Raw genomic sequence first — 22,666 nt, 5'->3', positions numbered from 1 at the left:
GGTTAGGATACTCAGCTGGGATGTGGGAGACCCCTGATTCAAGTCCCCCCTCTGCCTAAGGGAAAAAGGGATTTGACAAAGGATCTACCATCTCTCAGGTAGGTGCCCTAACCCAGTGGGCTTTGGGATATTCTGATGTGTGGGCTCCTTCAGTCTCTCCTGTGAAAGCCATTGCACTCTGGATAAATATGCAGAGTCATTGGTGGGGCGTTAGGGGGAGAGAGAGAATGACTCTATAGCCTGGTGGGTAGCGCACTCAACCAGAATGTGGGAAACCCAGGATACAGCCCTTGTACCAATGACTCTTCAGATATTTATCCAGAGTGCAACAGCTTCAATAGACTAAGGGAGCCCCCACATCAGAATATCCCATAACTTAATGGCTAGGGCATTCACCTAAGAGGTGACAAATGCCTATTCAAATCTCTTACCTATCTCAAGCGGAGGAGGGACTTGAACTGGAGGAGATGTCTCCCACATTCTAGGTGAATACTCTAACCATTGGGCTGAAAGCTTTAAGGAAGCTCCTCCTCTGCCCCTCCCCACAAGGCTTCTTGCTAAAACAGCATAGATGCCTATCTCCTGGAGAGGGTTCACAGCTGAAAATTGGTAGCTGAGTTAGGTACCTCCTTGCAGCCTGGACTTAGGTGCCTATCTCCTGAGAGAGATGGGGCTTAGCACATACCCCTCTGGTCAGCATCTCCCATTGGCTAGGTTAGGTGGCTCCCTAGCTTGCTGGATTTTGTGAATCACAGTCTAAGGTATCTGTGTCTCCCCAGTCATTATATAAAAGCCTGGCACATAGCTCAGGATTTGTGAATCACAGTGATTTTCTAGATGTCTAAAAGTTAGGTATTGTGATGCTGAGTGTCACAATGCTTAATTCCTTTTGAGCACCCAGGCCTAAGTCACTTTTGTGGATGGGACTTAGGTGCCTAAGTCACTTAGAAACTTTTGGAAATGTTACCCTTTATATCTTTGAAATGGGGAATGTTTCTTACTATGAATAGGTACCAGCACCTAGTGCAATGGGTCCTGATCTGGGTTGGGGCCTCTAGATGCTGCCATAATACAAATATATAATCATTATTATTATTAGTGGTGTGCCTGATGCTCCATAGATATGCAGGAAGACAAGACACTTGAGCCATAAGACTTGCAACCTAAAAGTATACGAGATACTGACAAGAGTTGAGGGAAGAGATGGCAATTAAAGCAGAGCAGGTTATTTCACTATGGTGCGCACCTTGTTAGTTCCAAGCATTTGTTCATTTGGGGATTTTGTTTGTTGCGTATTTTATAACTTTAGTGCAATATTAATTGGCTGAGAAGGATGTGACATGAAGTATGATCGCACTTGTAGTGAAAGGCAAGAAAAGAGAGGCCTGTACAATGCAACAGGGAGACTGCTCTAGGCATGGGTGGCAAAGTAAGAAAAAGCACAGAACTGCAAACATATCTGGTATGTAATCAGAAGGAGCTAACAGGTATTGCAGCTACACCCAGCCCAGAATCATGCACAATTATTTGTCTGGAATTACTTACATATTCACAGCCAATTGTATCAAAGGCAGTTTGATCTTTTTCATGTGAGATAGGAATAGGAAACAGTCTTGCTGAGAGCTCTTTTTTCTGGCTTGTGAATCCTTGATGAGGAGATGCCAATTCAACATTGGTTCTGATTCAGACAAATTGCACATCTGGCTGTATAGGGGGTGTTGAGTTGAAGTGACATATTACTCCTGCATGACAGTCAAGCACATGTTTTACTGAAGGACATGAATGTGTTTGAGGATGAGTTTAATACACCAGGATCATCCACAGTTTTTCAAAGCACTAGAACATGGCGTTAGCAGTTTTTGTTGAGAACTTACTTGAACTTGTAGTAAGGCTGTTCTAGTGAGGACACTAGAAGCAAAGCTATAGGCCAACAGCAACGTTTGTATGTGTAAGTGTTGCTGCTGCTTTTGTTGTTAATCCAACTACATGCCAGGTCCTAACAGGAACTATGTGCATATGAGGCCAAATCCTGCCCTCTTCTTCTCTGGTTGCAGAGGACCTGTAGAAGCAGAAGTGGTGTGGCTCTGTTGACAAACGAGAGGCAGAATTTTGACAGAGCTCACAGGGCACCCATGTATTCTGCACTTTGTAATTCCCATCACCCTGTCTATTCTTGTGGGACAGAGATTTGGGGAGGTGCAAGAGATAGCTGAGGGGGTGCTAGATGGTCCAGGTCCATGTGACTTCTCCAGTCTTTCCTACACATGCAGAGGGAAGGGGACACTAAGGCAACAGAGGGTATTCCAGCTACTAAATTGGAGTAACAGCTACAGAGCAGCTTTGCACAACTCCATATCCTCTGCAAAGGTTTTCTCCTCCTTCACTCTATGGAGTTCTCCACTGCCCAGCCCATATTTGCTCCATAGTAACTAAAAGTAGCTTGTGTCCACTCGTTCCTTTCCAAAAAAGGAAATAGTCCATTTCAGAAACTCCATTTAACTTCTCTGAAGCTGGATCAATCACCTAATGGACTGAAATGTTGCAAGCGTTTCCTTTTAGAACGTCTTATCTTTCCTCTTTCCATGATTCCACTCTACAATTATCAGACTGAAAAAAGATTAAAGTATAAGAGGTGAGAAAGAATGAAATATGGAGTTATTTTAATAGTATGTAATTCATATTTCTGGGTTGATTAGACTAATAAAAGTATCAAGGAATGTTTGGGCAACTGATTCGCCCAGTAAAAAAATATATATACAGAACTGACTCTTTTATTGAAGAGCTTCAGGATGAAATGGAAACATAAATGGCTTTAATTAATAATAGATAAAGCAGGCGATAATGTGAATGAGACTCTCTGAATAAATATAAAATGGATAGAACAAGCAACTGCATCATTTGTTCAAGATCTGCTCGACAGTATGACTCTCCTATAATGATACTGTATTTCCAGCTTTGTCCAGTATCACTGTACCCCACTCTCTAACTCTACAATCTCATATTAATAATAATAGAGAGTAGGATTATTTTACATTAATATCATGCTACTTTTCCCTATGCCCTTTAAAAACACTGGAGTAATTTCACTCTCCACTGAAGTGCAATTCCTCTGAGTGGAATGTGGCAGTTGTTGAATAGTACTTAACAGCTCTAGAGAAACAGTATAGGAATTGAAAAGGAATACCAAATCTAACTATAACTGTGAAGAGGATTTATATAGGCACAGTTGAATAGCCCCAGTGGGAATTTGGCCAAACCCTGTGGTTAACATCCACAACCTTAAAGAATGAGACATAGGATCTTTAATTAACACAGTTAATCAGGGCCTAGGTTTTAGGTGACATACCAGCAGCTCCCAGTCCACAATGTTGGGAAGTTTATTCCATACCAATTCCAAAGAGAAAAGTTCCTCCTTATTGAGTCATCTTTAGTGATGCTACCTGTCCATTTTATAAAGCTCTCATTTTTCTTTGATTGGTTCACTCCTGTATGTGACTCAGGTGTGTGCATACCCAGTGCATGTGGCGTTGGGGAATTTTCCATAGCTGTACCTGTCAAAGCAACACCTGCACCCTGTGCCTCCTCAAGGCTCCTCCCAACGCTATTTAAGTGTGGCGCCAGCCTGACTCCCTCAGTTTCTTCTCACCACCTGCAGCCTGAGTTGGCCCTCCCATGTGATTTACTTCATGGTTACTATGCAGTTAGCATTGTTTTTCTGACTTGCTGTTGTGTGTTAGTTTTAGTAGTAGTTTAGTAGTAGTGCCCAGCAGTTAGTGATAGTTTAGGTAGTTGTTTTATCTGAGTAGATTAGAGCCCAGTGGCGTGGTGTCACCAGGCTTCAAACATTGTCCTACATGTGGGGTAGCTATCTCTAACAGTGATTCCCATGTGCACTGCCTCTTACGCCTTGTTGAGGGGCATATTAAAAAGAGGTGCGGTATCTGTCATTCCTTCAAAAAGAGGACGCAGTTATCTAGAGACTTACGCCTAAAGCAGCACCTCGTGGAACAGACAATAAGGCCTGGTTCAGCACTGTGGCCCCTCAAGCAGTCTGCAAGGCTACAACAGTCTCAGACATTCCCCTGAACTCAGACTCCTCTCCACGTAGGAAGAGGGGTCAATCTTCCTCTCTGGGCCCTCAGTGTAAAAGGACCAGTAAGACAAGCAGGAGTTCCAGGTCCAAGAAAGCCTCTCCTGCTTTATCAAAGAGGGATTCGGACTGCCGGGATATTTTGAGTAGAGCCAGGCCCTCATCCTGTGCCTTTCTGGTACCAAGAACAAACCGTACCGTCAACTCTAGCACCATCCCAGGGACAGCCATTGAGTCCAGTACCAACAGACTCGACGTCAGCACCAGTCTTTTCAGCCAACTAAAGAGGACTAAAGAGGACTTGCCTTTTAATGGTGAATCCTTTTTTTTTTCCGGACAAAACTAATGAGACCTTACATTCATTCAAAAACTCCAGATCTACTTTACGCTCACTAGGGGCATATGTATCACCCACTAAAAGATACAGCAATACAGATCTCAACAACAATATCAGCAACTGTCTGTAGAAGGGCTGCATGTGCTATCAACTTATACTAGACAACATACCTTCTCTAGGAGGAGACAAGTCTAAGAGGAGGAGGTCCATCAGTTCAAGTTCCAACCAACCATCTTGTCCTCATGAATCACTTGGAAAGCAACCCATTTGACTTCTTCTTCAAGGGCAGTGATCTAGTTGCCAGTGATCTACCATTCATATTCCCAACTTTCTCAGTGTTTGGGTGTCTATTCTTCTTCTTCATATGGCTGATGTAAATGTAGTGCAACAACTATAATTTTACATTCAGAGGGTTAAGCCAGATAATTGTGTCTGGAGTAGCAGAGTGTATTGCTATGATGCCTCCTTTGTATTTGTGAATCGGGCATTGAGTTGTTATATGTTCGATGATCTGTTCACAGTCGCACACTGGAGAGTCTTTAATTCTCTATTTGTGCAGCAAGTGTATGCATCTGCCATGGTTTGTGAGGATGCAGTTTAGGGTTGCCCATAAGCTTCATGGGAGATCAAAGCCAGGGATCTTCTGTATTGGCTATTTTAAGAGGTGTAAACTTCTTCTCTTGTGAACTTCGTTTGACTTTCCAAGCTTCATCAGGGTTGAAATTGCATTGTTGAAGGTTAAACTCGTGGGTCCAAAAGAACTTACGTGACTTCAAGTGGTGGTGAGAGACATTGTTAAGATCCTGGTGGATGGGAAGACGTTCGTTTTCCACAATCCTCTGGCATTCCCAAAGGGTTGTGACATTGCGGCAAATGAATGGGGGAGCAATGTGCAACAGCACTGGCAGATGGTCATGGAAGGTTAGCATGTGATCCAACTTCACTCCAAGAAGGTCAGAGTGGGATCATATCACACAGTGTTGCCGCACAAGGTCACTTGGGGCATCCCATCTGTCAACCTATTTACTATGATACCCAGCAAGAAATGTCACCAGTTTTGTTCTCCTAGTTCTGGCTTATTAACTGATGCCTTTCTGTTGACGTGGGGACCTGACCTCATATATGTTTTCCCCTCTATTCCCCTCATCCCTCAAATTGAAGCAGGATCAGGCCAGGAGAATCCTTGTTGCCCAGAAAATTCTCCCTGCATGCTCAGTGTGCACACACCTAATTGGCATACATGTGTGAACCACTTCTTGCAGAACAACAGTTACTGTACATAACTGTTCTTTGAAATCTGCTTTCTTGATACAATTATGGCTAGGTGTATATTTAGTTTTTAGTTAGACGAAATATTTAAAAATAAACAATGAGTGTTGTCTCATTATAGACAACAGCTGAGCCACAAAGAATAAGCACTGGGCAATAGCGAAAGCACAAGCACCGAAACAAATGTAATATGCTTCAGTGTTGCTTGGAATTTGGTGACCTTTGTTCTCTTGTTGCCAGCAGTCCCGCAGGTAGTAATACAGATGTCAGGATAAAGCTGCTTTTCAAGGTGCTAAGCCATGTGTTTATGAGCCTCAGGCAAACAAAAGGCTCCCAGGGTTCTTTGAGACAATATTTTGGAAACATTAAATCTGATCCGTAAAACAGGACATCCAATCATCTCACACTTATGCAGTTTTCAAACTTTTAAAAATTCAATTAAAAATTATTTGAATTGATGTGAGAGCATGATAAAGTTGTGCTGTAAGGACAGCACAGTTTCTTGCCACTCTTCATGGTGTAACTTATTTATATATATGAAAACACATACTTAAAGCAATGTATCTTTGATCCGTTTGAGACAATTCAGTCTGTTGGTTTAACAAATCCTTCCCATAAAGTTCTATATTCCATAGTTTTGATTCATCATTACACCAGTTTATCCCATCAATACTAGCAGGTTTCATTTTTCCTATAGTACCTGGGAGTGTATACAAGGTGAACTGACATCAATCAAAGCAATTTAAATCACCAATTTTAATCATGATTTAAATCAGCAAGAGGAAACCTTAATATATCAATTTTAATCAGTTTTGCATTTGTACTTCAGTTATTTTTCTCAATCCGTCTAGTTTAGTAGTCTGTCTCCAACAGTGGCTATTTCTAAATGCATCAGAAAATATAAAAACCCCCATGCAAGACTATAGTAAAAAAATATACCCCATGCTGTAAATTCCTTCCTAACCTCAAGCTGTTAATACTTGCTTATATCTTGAAGCAAAAAGTGTCTATATCCTATGTATTATAACTGCAGATATTCTTGTTAACCATATGCAGGTCTAATCCTTTTTTTAATCTTACTGAGTTCTTTCTCATGGTGTTATCTTTTGGGAGTGAATTCTACCGATTGATTATATACTGGGTAAAAACACATCACATTTCCTTTTATTAATTTTAAATTTGTTGTAAACAGGAGCATCCGCTTGACCCCATTCCTTATTTTGTACATACTTCTCAGGTCCCTTCTTATTTATGATTATTTGGATTCCCAAGTAATGAGGGGTTTGACAGACTAGTTAAATTTTATCCCAGTTACAAATGTGCAGTGACAGAGTCCAAGCCCTCAGTTCTAGAAGTGAGAAAATTACTCCTGCTCATATATATATATTTGCTTGAAGTGCATTTGTTTTCTGTAAAAATAGCATTTTGTGGTTTCATGCTTATTACTTCTCAATAAGTTCTGTATCAAACATGCTCAGTCTACAAGTAAGATGATGTTTTTCTAGCTGCCAGGCCTAGGATTTGAGTGGAAAACTGGTTCTTTCTGACTGGTGTATCATCACCAGTAATAAAGGTTCTGCAGGCTAAATTATAACTTCATTTGTCCCTGTGCAACCAGATTTCTTTAATAAGTTTGCCCAGGCATACCCCATTAAGTAAGCATACTTCTTAGTAAACAAGAAGAAAGAGAATCCAGCTTGCTCACTCTCACAGGATTGAAAAATACTAAAAACGTTTATTTTCACTAAATTCAGCAGATGTGACTGAATACAGGGAGCAGATCCCCTGAGTAAGAAGGGTCTGTTTTTTACACAGACGCTTCACAGAGTAGAACATTTTAAATGGTAATAACTCCTTTACCATAAGCATCCTGGCAATACATTGTCCTCTAGCTCACTCTAGTGGATCATTACAGTTGACTAATGCTTCCAGGATAATTCCTGATAATGAAGCAGTGCTACTGCCCAGGTCTCACTCCAGGGAAGTCTATTGTTATCTGTTTTTGATGTGGACACAGTGGCAAAATTAAGACAGACACATGGATGGATTTTGAGCGGCAGGCTGCACCTATATTGAACTTTAATACAGGAGGGGCACTACCCACCCATCGCCCATCTTCTATGCCAGATGTTTAATTGGTTCCAGTTCGGGGGTTACAGTGCTCCTTACTGTATAACCCGCAACTTAGGGTAGGTTATCAGCCTACCTCATAAGACTCAGCTCTCTCTGAGTCCTGGCACCCTCCTCACCTCGAGGGAGACAGAGGGTGTAGCAGGGTGGGGACCTTGGCTCATAAGAGCCACAAGATCTCACCCTATCCCAAAATCCCCAGGTCTTTTACCTTGGGGAACTGTTCATTTTATTCTCTTAACCACGCTGGAAACCAGCCACAGGGAGTGCCAATGACTAGCTTGGGCACTCTCTCTTTCCCCAACCATGCCACCTGCTATGAAAAGTCCTGCGCCCCCATCCATTCCCTCCCATCCCATAGCCATATATCAACATCTTCATCGGACAGATGTATGCCTGGAAACTTCTGAAAACACCTTCATCTGACATCTGAAAATTTCTGATCAATTGTCATGGATGTCCCCGTGCCCCCTAGCTCATTTATCACTGAATCCCCTGCCTCCAGGAATATCTTTGTGGCCTCCCTGTTTGCTTTCTTTCTAACATTATCCACACTGGCTGGGTCGGCAGCTTTCCTCCAGACCTGCCTTGTGAGCATTTCCGACCATACTAACCTCACTTCCTCTGGATTCTGTCCCTTGAGCTAACTCCTATATAGCCCCCAAGATCCTTCCTCCCCAGGTGAATAACCAGGACATGAGGTGGGTGTGCATTGCCCAGGTGTGAGTGCAGAAATGACATGAGTTGATCCCACTGCATGCCTCTTCTGCCAAACCACTGGATGCAACAGCTTTGGCCCTGAAGTCCAGCTGAGATCCAGCTGCTGTCCTGGCTGCCTTCTTGTGGTCCCAGTGCACTACAGAGTGCCTACAATCCAGGCATTGCATATGATCTGGGCATCTCCTGAAACAGACATGTTTTGTTTGCCATTCCCTACCATCTTTTCTTTGGTGCAGACCATGGATTTCCTGTAACATAGTGATTTCCAGCACCCAACTGCCTGCATCTGCCACGGGCCAAAACCTTCTGCCACCACTGACCCAATCTTCACAGAATGAGTACCAACATTTTTTCAGGTCAAGATCACAGCAGTGCAAGATTTTTCTCAGTATTGCGTCAAATTGGTACCTTGTCAGGAAACTGCCCTCAATGTGTGTGAACAGCAGTCCCAGCTGCGAGATATGGATGTTTAGTAAGGCTCTTATTGCCTTGATGGAGCACAAGTGCTTGACTGCACGTTCCTTTAACACCACATAAGTCTCCCTTTTCCTCCTGGTCTGTGTTTGAGTATCTTAAGGGCAGGGACACTGCTTCTGCATATAGTCGAATGTCTGTTCAGTTTAATACATTCTGGGACCAGTCTGCAGCTGCCACGGGCACCAGCTCATTCACTCTAAATGTGCTGAAGAAGGCAACAACAAATGCTGTCTTAAATAAAATGGCCTTCCTCCCACAACTGCAGACCACCAGCAAAGCCTTTGATAATTCTGTCAGGGTTTCCAGTTTTATGGGCAACCTGTCATTCCTCTGGTACCCACCCTTTCTGGGTCACCCTTCTAAGAATTTCCATTCTATGAAATGCCCACATGGGTCTGGGAAACCCGACAACCTATTCCAATAGGACAAGCTGACTAGCCAACCAATAGTGGGGGAAGCCAACCAGCAGTGGATCAAAGACATCACATATTGCATCACCTGGTGTTTGGATATGGGCCACTCATGGTGAAGCCCTTCCTGTTCCCTAAATTCTGTGACATCTGAAAGGCTGGCCTTCAGGCCTCAGAGTCTGTGGAGCAACCAAATCTCCAACTAGTCTCACAGCTGTGATGAGACAAAAGCCAAAGTTGTTGGGGCATCATCTGCAGATTCCTACTGGCCAGTGAGGCAGTTCCCAGATTCTGTTGTCCTGAAACTGAGATTAGAGCATCGGCAATACCATTATTCACTCCCAAGACATATACTGTATGAAAAAGGATGTTAAACCTCGGGCAATGTAAAATGAAGGCCCTCAACAGCCTCATTACCTGAGCAATCTTAGATGAATGTCTGTTTACAGTATGAACCACACATTGTGGCGTTGCACCAGAAACAGAATTTTTTGTTCTGAAAATTTTCTCCCCAAATAGTGACTGCTATTTGTGACAGTATAGGAAAAACCTTGAGAAAGGTGATGTCCTTTGCAATATCCTGAGCCACCCAGATTTCTGGCCACCTCTGTGCACACCTCTGTCCTTGAAAGTAAGCCCCAAAACTTATGCCTTCCAAGGCATCGGATCATACTTGCAACTCCATCTTGAACAACAAGTCTGAATGCTATATCAAAACCCCATTAAACTCTTACAATAATCTTTCCCACACTTCTAAGTTTTCTTTCATTTCTCTTGTCATTCTGATAAAGTGGTAGGGTTTTTGCACTCCAGAGGAGGCAGATGCCGGATGGGCACAAAATGCCACCATGCAGCATGCAAAGTTTTGGTGCCTCGTGACCATCTGTAGTTCCCTCCTTGCCCCTTTAAAAGCCAGTTTCAGCACCCAGACTGATTCCAACTTCTCTGTAGGTAATGTAGAGACACCCCAAACTGAACCCAGTTTAATGGCCAGGTATGTTAAACTTTTTGCAGGGCCGTCAGGGTTTTTTTTAGTTCTTCTTCTTTCATGGTAGTGCACTGCGTGGTGCAGCCAGTCTCACGCATAATCACCCACTCCAACATGGAGCTGAATCTTTCAACAGTGGCACATGACACCGAGCACCCCATGGACATGGCTTTATCACAATTGTAGTGACTTTCAAACTGAAACACAAGCAAGTTAAAGTCCCTGGACTGCACTGAAAGCTACCAAAATGCAGACTTGATGACATATTTTGCCAACATCGCCCCAGGGCCTCATTCCCTAACCATGGCTAGGACACGGGAGAAGTCAGCATGGAATACCTCCCTAAGGGGGACAGCAGTGAGACCCTCCCTCCCCCCGCAGAGGAAAAGAAACAATTAGCAGATGAAAGAATAACATGCAAAGTACTGGAATAAAATGGCTATAATACTGTAAGTGAGAAAAGGAGAAAAGGAATTGAAAAGTCAGATTAGCATAATGGAAAGATAATGCAATACCAGTGGCTAAAAGAACGTTCCACAACTCCTTGTTGCATAGTTTTACCATGTCTGTTCTCATGAAAATTGTGCAATGTGACATTCTGAGGCTGGCCCCAGTACTAATAAAAAAAAAATGAATAAGGAAGGCTGGCTTAAATTTAGACACAGTAAACATTTTTTCAGACTCTAAGATCTATTCCTGTGATTCATCAGACACAAAAGAACGTTGTCACAGATTTAAAAAATTGCCTTTTACAACACGGAAAGAGTAAACATTTAAAAAATACAGCCTCTATAATAAACAGTAACCACAAAATATATGTGTTCGCAAGATACATATATTCACATGCAAACGAGGTAATTGCATGCCCAGGTGAGTACTTTTGCATGGTGTATCCATTTTGCATGTGCAAATGTGTATTTTGAATATATACTTACCTATTTGTGTTTACTTGTTGTCACGCTGGCTAGATGGAGGGAGAGGGGCATTTATTATGTTATTTAACATCGGTACGTCAGAATCATAATAATTCATGTAAGATATATGCCATGTCAGGTACTGTTAAAAAGGCTATAATGTGCTAAGTAAGATGATAATGTTTATGTTCATGTGTTATATGTGTAATGAAAGTTGTGAATATGTGTTCATGATTTCATCAATAATTTAGAATTCACAACAGAAAACCAAATGTGAAATATCTTACACATTAGACCAATTTTTTTAGTAGAAATCTGGCCAAAATAAAGCAAATAAGCATGAATGGAAGAGGCTAATGCAAACATCAGACATGAGGAATAGTTTGAGGAAGTCAGTGGCTTTGTTATCATCTGATTACACTAGACATACAATACCACATGCCAATCATGTTTAGAGGTAAAGGGACACCATCATTAAAAAACCACACTTCTCTTTGAAAGTTTTTATTTACCATTGTTACAATTGAAACCTAAGATTACTACAGTTGAAAATTAGATGGAAAATACTTTTCTCTATTTTTTTCAGTTAATTTAATTTCTGCCTTTGACAGCACTTTTGCATAGTTTTACTGCTTCATTATAGTCATTTTGCCCTGATAAGAGGCTTTTTCACGAAGCAACAGGGCATAGGAAAGCATGAGACTACATATATCATACGTTGTAAACTGATTAGATTTCAAGTTGACAGTGCCTCTTTAAGTTATCAAAATATACAAAATGTGGAAATGACACCTAGAGAATAAACCATCTGTACAGCAGTAGTGCAATATGGTAGTTGTTTTCTAATCTTGCCATGTGCAGAAACCTGTATGCAATTTTAACAATACCAACCTTAAGGCAACCTGATTGCTCAAGCAATGTGTGTTCAATGGTACTGTTATATAAGGAATATTGACATAGGAAGAGAACATAAAAGTGGGTTAGCGCATCTTGCTTCATTAACAAATAGGAGGAGACAGACCAACTGAAAGAGACATTGATTGTGTGGTGGTGTCTGGCCACAGATAGAAAAAGAAGAAACTGATGGTCCATCAGATAGAAGTGCTGTAAAGATGCCCAACTGAAGAGAAATAACTCTCAGAAATGGATTGCAGCAAGCATAAAAACTAAGCCAGCTATGGCTTCCTGCATATGTAAAAAGTAAGAGAGATATAAATTGTGCTATATATTTTTTTGTGGCAGGAGTTTGCTTGGTTTTGTTGCTGAATACTAAATTGATATAGAAGTAATCTGACCATCTAGAGAGCAAAGAATCTCTGTTATATTATCTTGGTAAAATTACAGATTTAGTATTCTCATCATTTTATTATAGTTGTCATAACTTCAGTTGAACATTTGAGATTAATTACATCCCAGTTGTCTGTTCTACTTGTAGATTAAGATGTATTTTGCTTTGTTCTGTGCAACTAAAAGGTAGACATTAGTTTTAAAATGGCACCAAGGAGAACTGTTAGACCACAAATAATTTTTAAAAATTGATTTGAATGTGTCCTTTGTTTTCCTTATTGAAAAGAGATTTTGCTCTTCTTATACCAGGTGAGCCCGTGTGATCAGCCTGTCTGGCTGTTCATGCTGTCGTATGTTTGTAAAAGCAAAGGGCTCCCTTTTAGTACTTGATGCAACTTATTGATGCTAGAATTACAGGCCATTTTTTTACAACTCTCTCATAAAGCTTTATACAGCACAGATTTCCATGCTAGCAGACCCTAATGCAATACTGTATTAGAGCCTATGCTAAAATGAGAACAACTTAAGGAGATGACAACACAGGAAAGCAATGGACACCGGGAAAATGACAGTGAAGACAACAGAATTCTGCAGTCACTTGAGAGTAGATTTTTCTTTGAAATGAATGTCAAGGGACTATTATTTATGAGCCTCCCTGACAAACTGTGTATTGGGATGATTAGTATTAACAAGGTGTGCGCTGTACTTAGACAACTTGCTTTACTTCCGTGTTACGCTCTTTTCTCCTATCCCTGCCAGTACCTTGACTAATTTTAGATTGAGGCCATTTGTGGCAGGAACCCTGTCTGCAAGCACATTTGTAGAGCATCATGTACGCCAGTTATTATTATTTTTATTACAATAGTGTCTGGAGCCAGTCACTAAGATCAGGGCCCCATTCTGCTAGACTCTTTATAGACCATCAATTTCCAAACTGTGGGTTGTGACCCCAAATGGAGTCATGCCATCAGTAGATGAGGTCATGGATCCTATGGGCCAGATTCGCCTGCAAGATAATACTGTCAGCCCCCTAACATGTCCGGACTTGCTCCACAAATGCTGTGCCAGAAGGCTGCTATTTTGAATCTACAAAATGGCAGCCTCCACACAGCGTGACCTTGCATATATGGTGTATATGCAGTATGAGGGGAGGGAGGGGCGATATTTGCCTTCCAGTTTTTGTGCCTTTAGGGTTCAGTTGGGTCATGTTTTCAAGCTGTTTTCTGCAACCACAACTTAATGACTTTTTAAGTGAAAGCTGAGATTCGCGTGTAATTGCTTGCATCTGGGGGCTGGAGCTTTAAGAAAGGCACCAAATATCACTAGACTCATGTTTAAGGCTGCCAGTCTGTCAGAAAGGTCACAGAAGTCAGGGATTCCTTGACTTTCTGCAACCTCCATGACTTCAGCAGCAGCAGTGGCCAGTGTGGCTGGCCCCAGGGACTGCCCGAGCAGCGATCCTGGAGGGCAGCCCCGGAAGCTATCGGAGAGTGATCCACGGGGTCTTCGAAGCAGTGGGCGGCTGAGAGCATTCAGCCCCCGCCACCAGAGCAGGGGCCAGCTGTTGGCCTCCGGGGGACCCCAGAACACTGGCACCCCAGGGCCGCACAGAGCAGCAGCATCCAGGAGCAGCTAAGATTTAATCAGGAGTAATTATAGTAAAAGTCATGGACAGGCCGTTAATTTCTGTTTATTGCCTGTGACCTCTCCATGACTTTTACTAAAAATACCCATGATTAAATCTTGGCCTTACTCACCATCAACTCACAAGAATAAGCCATGCTGTGAATTCTAATACTGGTGCTGCTAACGATTGGCTGAATGACCTTGATTTAGCCTTTTTTGTGATTCATCTTCCCTATCTGGAAAATTAAGGACTATAATTCTTATTGGATTACAGGGGTGTGGTGAGGATTAATTAGCTCAAATTTGCAAAGTGCTTTGAACACAATGATATATACACACATCCTAAATACTATTATTAAATGTTGCACGTTGTCATATTTTTCAGCTATCCTTTAATCCTACTTTTCCTGGTGGAGGAGAAGTAGGCAAACAACATGAAGCAAAACTTGGCATCATCAGTTAGATTTATTTTGTTGCTTTTTGTGAACATAGAGTGTTCGAATGGTAAGTAGAAACCTTTACAGCACATTATTTTCCTGAAAGCATTTTGTTTAGAAAAATCTGAAGATAAATTCTGACTATCCTGATCTTCATTGGAACCTATGCAACTACAAATGACCAATTCTTCTAAGAACACCTGTCCAGAGATTTTGAAAATGGCTTGATTTACTCTATTTTCTTGTGAAAGTTTTAGGGTCAGTAAATAATAATTTAGGGTATGTATAAACAGTAAAAAAAAAAACCCAGGGTTGGCCCGTGCCAGTTGGCTCATGGGTCTCTGGCTGTAGGGCTGTTTCATTGCTGTGTAGACTTCCAGGCTTGGCCTGGAGCCTGGGCTTGAGGACCCTCCCACCTCGCAGGGTCCTAGAGTCCAGGCTCCAGCCAGAGCCCAGACGTCTACACAGCAGTGAAACAGCCCCGCAGCCCAAGCCCTGTGATCCCAAATTAGCAGGCACAGGCCAGCCATAAGTGTCTAGTTGCTGTGTAGACATACCCTTAAAGGTAGTATTGATGGGCATGTGTCCCTTCCCCTTCATTCTTCTTAGGACTTGTCACCATGAAAATGTGAATCACAACATTAATGGAAAAGTGGCATGGGACTTTACTAAAGTAGTAAACTTAGAATGAAAAGTTCCAGGGGGATAGCCATGTTAATCTGCATACAGCAAAAACAACGAGAGTTCTGCAGCACTTTAAAGACTAACAAATTTCTGCAGGCATAAGCTTTTGTGGGCTGCAACCCACTTCATCAGATGCATGAAATAGAAATCAGAGATAGGAGGTATATATATATATATATATATATATACACATCCAAGGGTAAGAAACAACAATGGGGAGGGTAAGTGTTGACAAAGTCCATTCAGTTAGAGTAGATGAGGCCTATTCACAACCATTGATTAGAAAGTGAGAATGTGTGAACTGTGACAATTACTCCTTGTAATGAGATAACCATTCCAAGTCCCTATTCAGACCCAATCTGATTTTGTCAAGTTTGCATATGAGTTCCAGCTCTGCAGTTTCTCGCTGAAGTCTGTTTTTGAAGTTTTTTTGAAGTATGGCAACTTTCAAGTCAGCTACAGAGTGTCCTGGAAGATTGACGTGCTCTCCTACTGGTTTATGGATGTTACCATTTTTTATGTCTGATTTGTGTCCATTTATTGTTTTGCGTAATGACAGTCCCGTTTGGCCAATGTACATGGCAGAGGGGCATTGCTGGCACATGATGGCATATATTACATTAGTAGATGTGCAGGTGAAAGAGCTCCTTATGGTGTGGCTGATGTGGTTAGGACCTGTGATGGTGTCACTAGAGTTGATGTGCAGACAGAGTTAGAATGAGAAGGCACATGTATGCATATTTGCATACACTTTTTTGTTAGAGATTATCGGCCAATGTGTTCTTTATTTTAACAAGACGTGTTCTTAAATATTATTGGATTCCAAGTAGTAGCAATTCACACATTCAGGTTTGCCTTTACACAGTGTACTGTATCCAATCTATGGAATCTATCATCTCCTTATACCTCACCATCATCTCTGTGTTACCTAAATGTGTAATGTATGGTATTTGTAAAGTTTATTAATTAGGTTGGTTTATGCACTTCCCCAGGGCAATCACCTCCTGGAAAGCCTGAGATTCTGAAGTGTCGTTCTCCAGAAATGGAAACCTTTACGTGCCGCTGGAAGCCTGGCTCAGATGGAGGACTTCCTACTAACTACACTCTGCTCTACAACAAGGAAGGGTGAGAAATTGTGAATAATTATTCTGTAGATTATTACTTTGCTTCATATACATTTACAGAACCCGATCTCTCACCTGTCCTTAAATTGCAGGTAATTATCAGATGACGAAGGTGTTGTAATATGTCCGTGACAATTTATGGATTTCATTTATGTTTTATGAACACTTGTATTTCAAACTCTATTTTGAATGTAATCTTTAGTATGGCTTTAAGAATTCCTTTTGGAAGCTGGAACTTGACAATTAGTGGGGAACCTGTACCTGGAAAGCTGTGACAAAGCCATCAAGGGCCTTTAAGGTTGTCTAGTGCTACCCTGGAGAAACAATGGGATTGCTTCAGTAGTGTCACTGACTTTGAATGTACTTTCTACACAGAAATCTGCCTGTGGGGAGAGGGCTGGAATTCCCCTAGTCTAAGCACATGGCCAAGAGAGCTGCAGTTAGTTCATCTGACCAAAGAGAGAGAGTCTGTTTTTTAAAATGATATTTCTGTAAGCAAGGGGAGTAATTTCATTGCCAGGAACAGTAGACACAGCGGGTGGGAGTGAGGCAGGAGGGACTTTCCCTTCTCTAAAGGACTCGGATCAAACCCAGGGGTTCTCAAAAGGGGATGAAATGAGGAGTTTGTTTCCCATAGATCTGTATCTCTCCTGTGCTCTTTCTTTGTTAAGCCTGGGTGTCCTTGCTTTACTGCCACATTGTCCCTGAAAAGGTGAACTGGGAACCCGAGCTTCTACAGCCAGGGGATATCTGAGGAGAACAGGTCTAAGCAACTGGGAGGCTCAGGAAAGCTCAGACACCAGTTCCAGGTTCTAGGCAGATAGACTGCAGGGTCCCACTGCCCAAGAAGGGTATCCGACATGGGGTCTGTACTAGGGAGTGCACCTTAGACCCAGAACTAGGAACAGTGACCAGTCACTACACAGAGAACTTTAGTAGCACATGGGAGTCAGTGGATTGGATCCCATCACACGGACAGAGTTATCCATTCCAAGAGCAGGACTGGTCCAGGTTGTAACTAGTGTTATTTAAGAACTCTGTAAAAGTGAAGTTTATTTTGAATATGAATGAGACATCTGTGCTTGTGAAAATAAAAGCATGAATGTGCAAATGCATATTCCCTAGGGGCTAGGGGACCTGTAGTCACTCCTAAGTCACAACTGATGTTAATAACTTCACTGAAAGCAGGAACTTTTCTGATTAATAAAGACAGAGATCTAGAGTTAGTTTACTTAAAGAGACTGTGTTCTAAATTCACACTTCTTTTCTGTCATTTACCTTTCGCTTCAGTGGTTCAGCATATTCATGCTGTCTGTCAGGTCTCCATTTAAGAGTTCTTTGTTTGGACATACTTATGTGAAGATCCTAAACTACTTCTACAAGGACAATGAGATTAACCAGTAATAATAATAATAATGGGCAAGTGACTGCATCACAGAAACCACCATTACAATTATCACTGAATAGTAAACATATTGGTAGTATTTGCAGAGAGACGATGGTGGTAGTTTGACAGAGTGGCGTAGTGATTGCTTGCACAGCTATTCCCCATATTGTACCTGATCTGTACAAAAAGTGGACTTCATTCTCTGGGGCTCACAATCCTGCACCACTTTCACAAGCACTACAATTCACTCTTAGAATATGGAATGAAGGATCATGCTCTTTTTTGCTTGTGCTTTAAGACACTTTTGATTATATACTAAGTGCCCAACAGTGGTCTGTGCTTGTGTAGGACCATGGGGAATACAAGAAGCCTCTCCAGCTACTGCATGAGGGCAGATCTCAATTCTTCCCTATGAGCAGCAGGAAGTGGTTCCCAACTGGATAGGGGTGAGAAGGTTACAGGGCCATAGGCCTGCTCCTTCCCATCATTGGTGCATGGAGCAGGGCAGCACACCAGAGGAACCAGTATGCCCCATAACTAAGGATAATGCTGAGTGCACAGCTATGGGAGAGATTGTACCTCCTGGATCATCACCTTAACTAGTGTTCCTTCAGGCATTGGTGCAGCTCTCCATTGCCTCCTGCACCAGGCTGTATGTCAGTCACACAATCTAGCACTAAATGAGTGCAAAATAATGCTATTGTCAAAAGAACATATAAGAAATAGGAGAGTGAGGTGTAATGAGCAATTTTTTTTATTTTAATGAGATTTTAATATTAAAAATTAGACAAGGCATTTTCCTGTCTGCAGGCAAAACTGATCTGATTAAAGTAATATGAAGTTCTGCTCTAACATAATGCTAAGTAATGACACTTTTCAGGTGGAAATATGTAAAGAAAATATTTGACAACATGGTGTCCTCAGACCAAGTGACTGTATTTGATTTGCCTCTAACTTCTTGTTCTCAAACATTTTAAAACTGTTTGGTGTTCTCTATAGCATTCTATAATTCAAACATTCAAACATAATATGGCTGCATATCAGGCGAACCATCTCCTCCTCCATTTTAATAGCGTACATTTAGTTATGACCTATATAATTATTTGTTCTAAAAGAATAGAGGACAAGTTCTAGCCCTGCGTAGTTCTAGTAAAGATAGCTCCAGTTCAGCAAAGCACTTCAGTTAATAGAACTTAAATATATGCTTTAATGCTGTGCTGTCCTGAGAGTACATGCATGCTTAAAGTTGTGTCTGTTAAAAGTGCTTTGCTGAACTGTGGCCACTGTTAGTAAATCAGATGCTTTACTTAATTTCCTGATCACTGATCTTTTATCATTTTTTTAATTTCAGAAAAGAACAAATCTATGAATGTCCAGATTATAGAACTGCAGGTCCCAGTTCCTGTTACTTTGATAAAAAGCACACTAATCTCTGGACAGTTTATAACATTTCTGTAAAAGCAACTAATGAGATGGGAAGCAACATCTCTAATCCTCTTTATGTGGACATGACTTCCATAGGTAAGAGGGGGAAAAAACTAGAAAATAAAATGGAGATGGGCTTGAGCTGTGAATCACAGAATCAGAAAATCATACAAAATGTAGTGCTGGAAGGGACTTTGATAAGTCATTTAGTCCATCTTTTTGTGCTGAGGCAAGGCCAAGTACACCTAGACCCACCCTGACAGATGTTTATCTAACCTATTCTTAAAAACCTCCAAAGGTGGGGATTCCACAACCTACGTTGGTAACCTGTTGCCATTCTCAGCTATCCTTAGGAAGTTTTTCCTAATATCCATCCTAAACCTCCCTTGCGGCAAACTAAGGCGATTACGTCTCGTCCTACCCTCAGTGGACACGGAAAGCCATCTTCTTTAAAACAACTTTCCCTTCACTTTACTAAACATGCCCACTTCTTTCAACCTTTCCTCATAGACATGTTTTCTAAACCACTTATCAATTTTGTTGCTCTTCTCTGGACTCTTTCCAGTTTGTTCACATCCTTCTGAAAGTGTGGTGCCAAAAACTGGACACAATATTCCAGCTGAGGCCCCACCGGCACTGAGTAGAATGGGACAATTTCCTCCCTTGAATAAAATACAACACTCCTCTTAATACACACCAGAATAATATTTGTCTTATTTGCAACTGCATCACATTGTTGGCTCGTATACAATGTGTAATCCACTGTATCCCCCAGATTCTTTTCTGCAGTACAGCTGCTTAGCCAGTTATTCCCCATTTTGTATTTGTGCATTTGATTTTTTCCTTCCTAAATGCAGTACTTAGCACTTAAAGTTCAGAGCTATGCCATCTTATTTCTGAAGCTTTATCCTAAAACAGCTGATTGTGACATGTCTTAATTTGATGATGAGGGAGCCTTGTAAGGATGACAATGATCAGTGGATCATGTGCATTCCTTTTAAATATGTATGCGCCTGAGAGCTGTATGATGTGTGTATTATTTATAAATAAATAAAATAAACCATATTAATTTTTGACTGATAAATTGGCATAAGGTTTAGGTAAAAATTGGCTCATGTTTTTCCAGCGGTTTGCTGACATTTTATGCAACTCCATAACAATTCATATTCTAAATATATCGGGCCAGATTATTTTATCTCAGTGTCTTCCAGATCAAATTTTGCACAATTTACAAATATAAAGATATATTTTCTAGCTCCTAGCCTGGAAAACTGATTCTGGATTTTGAAAGCTGTGTCACGTTCTTCCTGGCTTGTGTTTCATGAATAGTACTGTGACTCTGGGGGGGTAAATGTTTCTGTTAGTTACTGTATTAAAGGTGAGATATGCAAGAGCGCTGGCAAGGGGCTGAAATTTAGTTTTCACATGGCCTGGCTCAAAGTTACAAAGATCAATGTCTCTTTCACAATACAGGAATTATTGCCCATTGTTGCTATGAAGTACCCTAGTACAGTATTTTATTAGTATGGTATTTTGAATTAGACCTATATTTGGGAATTGCTAGCCATGCTCTTTAGTTTATTTTACAAAGTGAGGGGCATGGCTACGCTCACACATTAAATATTACCTTCAAAACCCAAGGAGCTCCTGTTACCCAGGGTTTTCACAACCCAAAGCAGTGGTAACTTAACTGTTTCACTCCGGGCAGTTTCAGGAATAAATCAGTGGGAACACAGCATTTCCAGATGATTAAGATTAATACAAGCAAGCGTGTTCTCATCTAAAATTACTATTTATTAGATTTAAGCACATACAAACATAAGCAATAGGTTTAAGACATCCCAGATATAGTTACCCATCGAGTTATCACCCGCTGGGCTTCCAGGGACCCTCTTTCTGTCCAGCTGATGGGAAGCTTAGGTGTCAGCTCCTTGCCCAGAGAAAAGCTCCCTCAGACTGTTCTGAGGTATTTACTTTTACCTAATCTTTTATAGCTAATTTTTACAAAACACATAGTTCATAGTGATCTCTACTGGGTCATCATTTCTCCTAACAATTTTAGCCATAATAAGTGTCTGGTTCACAAGTGCCTAAATTCAAGGTTCCCATCCACTTGTTTTCTTTCAGTCTCAGATTGTTGACTTTCTTCTCCCCTTCTCCCATGCTGATTAACAGAAACTGCCAGCCTGCAGCTAGCAACTGACCTTGCCTCTAGAAGCCCTTCTTGTTCAAATTAACTCTTAGCTATGCGGTGTTCTATTTTATTAATTCATGGTGGCTGAATAGACACAATATGGTTGCAATTAGCTTGATCAACTTCTGGGGTAAAACATCCCTCAAATCCAGGGCCAGCACTCCGTCCACACTTCTAACATCATACTGCTTTCAGTGTGTTACAGAATGTACATATTCTATTGATATAAAGATACTCAGTCTATTATGTCTGAAAGGTCAGACAGTTTCCTTCTGTGAAAGTGTGTATAGTGTTATGTAAGTATGGTTTGCATTTCTGTAGCCCGACAAATTCAGCAGAAAGTCTAAGAGGAACATGAGCAATATTGTGGCAAGTCAACAGCCAGTTAAAACCCTCTTCTCAAGAAGGGAGAAAAGAAGCCAGAGAGCTACTGGACTATTCAAAATCCTTGTTGTCTTTTTGATTGGCTTTGGTTTTTAATGTAAATTGATACTTCCTGAAGCAAATAAGTTAAAATACCAGACCTTAATAGGAGGATTCTATGGTGAGAGAAACTAAGTGTCAGTGTCTGATCTTTCATTTGTACAGTTCAGCCAGACCCTCCTGTAAACCTCTCTCTAGAGGTAATACAATCAGCCGGGATACTATATCTTTGGACAAAGTGGTCTCCACCTCCACTGGTTGATGTCAGATCTGGTTGGCTTATGCTTCGTTATGAATTACGACTAAAGTCTGAAAAAATGGAAGAGTGGGAGGTAAGGAAATGGTAGACTTTGGTAGTGGATGATACCTTTTCCCTAGTTCACATATATCTGAACTTTATATCTTGGTATCTTATACACTATGGTTTCTGACAATGGTCAGGGTAACCAAGTAAGGATATCCAAATCTGGCCATTAAAGAGAGGAGAATATTGCTGTGGGTTGGAGGGAAAGTTCCAGATATTCCATTATTGTTCTGAGAACTGCGTACAAGAGAGAGAAACTGACTACAGCACTGAGAGTACAATAGATTTTCCTTTGAGACGCTATCATAAATGTGTCTATCTCAGAGATACTAGGGAAAATATCACACTTCATGTGTTCCTTACATCATGGAGTTACATTTGATGAAAAGCTGGCTTAATGGGCAGCAGAGCTATATTTCTCTTGCTCTCACATCTGAAAT

At 41.2% G+C, this 22,666-nt stretch overlaps 1 protein-coding gene across 6 annotated transcripts in view; it reads left to right on the top strand.

Moving 5' to 3' along the window:
* Positions 1 to 22,666, top strand: part of PRLR (prolactin receptor) — a 143,455-nt gene that overhangs the window by 96,199 nt on the left and 24,590 nt on the right. For 5 of the 6 annotated variants that reach the window (XR_010919200.1, XM_067545507.1, XM_067545509.1 and 2 more), the window contains 4 exons: positions 14,634 to 14,752; positions 16,362 to 16,494; positions 19,232 to 19,401; positions 22,088 to 22,254. Coding sequence is in view for 5 of the 6 variants with exons in the window: in XM_067545507.1 (XP_067401608.1) it covers positions 14,683 to 14,752; positions 16,362 to 16,494; positions 19,232 to 19,401; positions 22,088 to 22,254 (540 nt within the window). In the remaining variant the exon portion in view is untranslated. The remainder of the gene's footprint in view (positions 1 to 14,633; positions 14,753 to 16,361; positions 16,495 to 19,231; positions 19,402 to 22,087; positions 22,255 to 22,666) is intronic. The other variant, XM_067545510.1, reaches the window with a different exon arrangement.

The sequence above is a fragment of the Emydura macquarii genome, unplaced genomic scaffold (genome assembly GCF_026122565.2).
Source record: "Emydura macquarii macquarii isolate MOO-44397 ecotype Brisbane River unplaced genomic scaffold, CSIRO-AGI_Emac_v2 contig_1045, whole genome shotgun sequence".
Taxonomy (NCBI): domain Eukaryota; kingdom Metazoa; phylum Chordata; order Testudines; family Chelidae; genus Emydura; species Emydura macquarii.
Note: the sequence above shows the minus strand (reverse complement) of the source record. Positions and strands in the feature narration are given on the sequence as shown.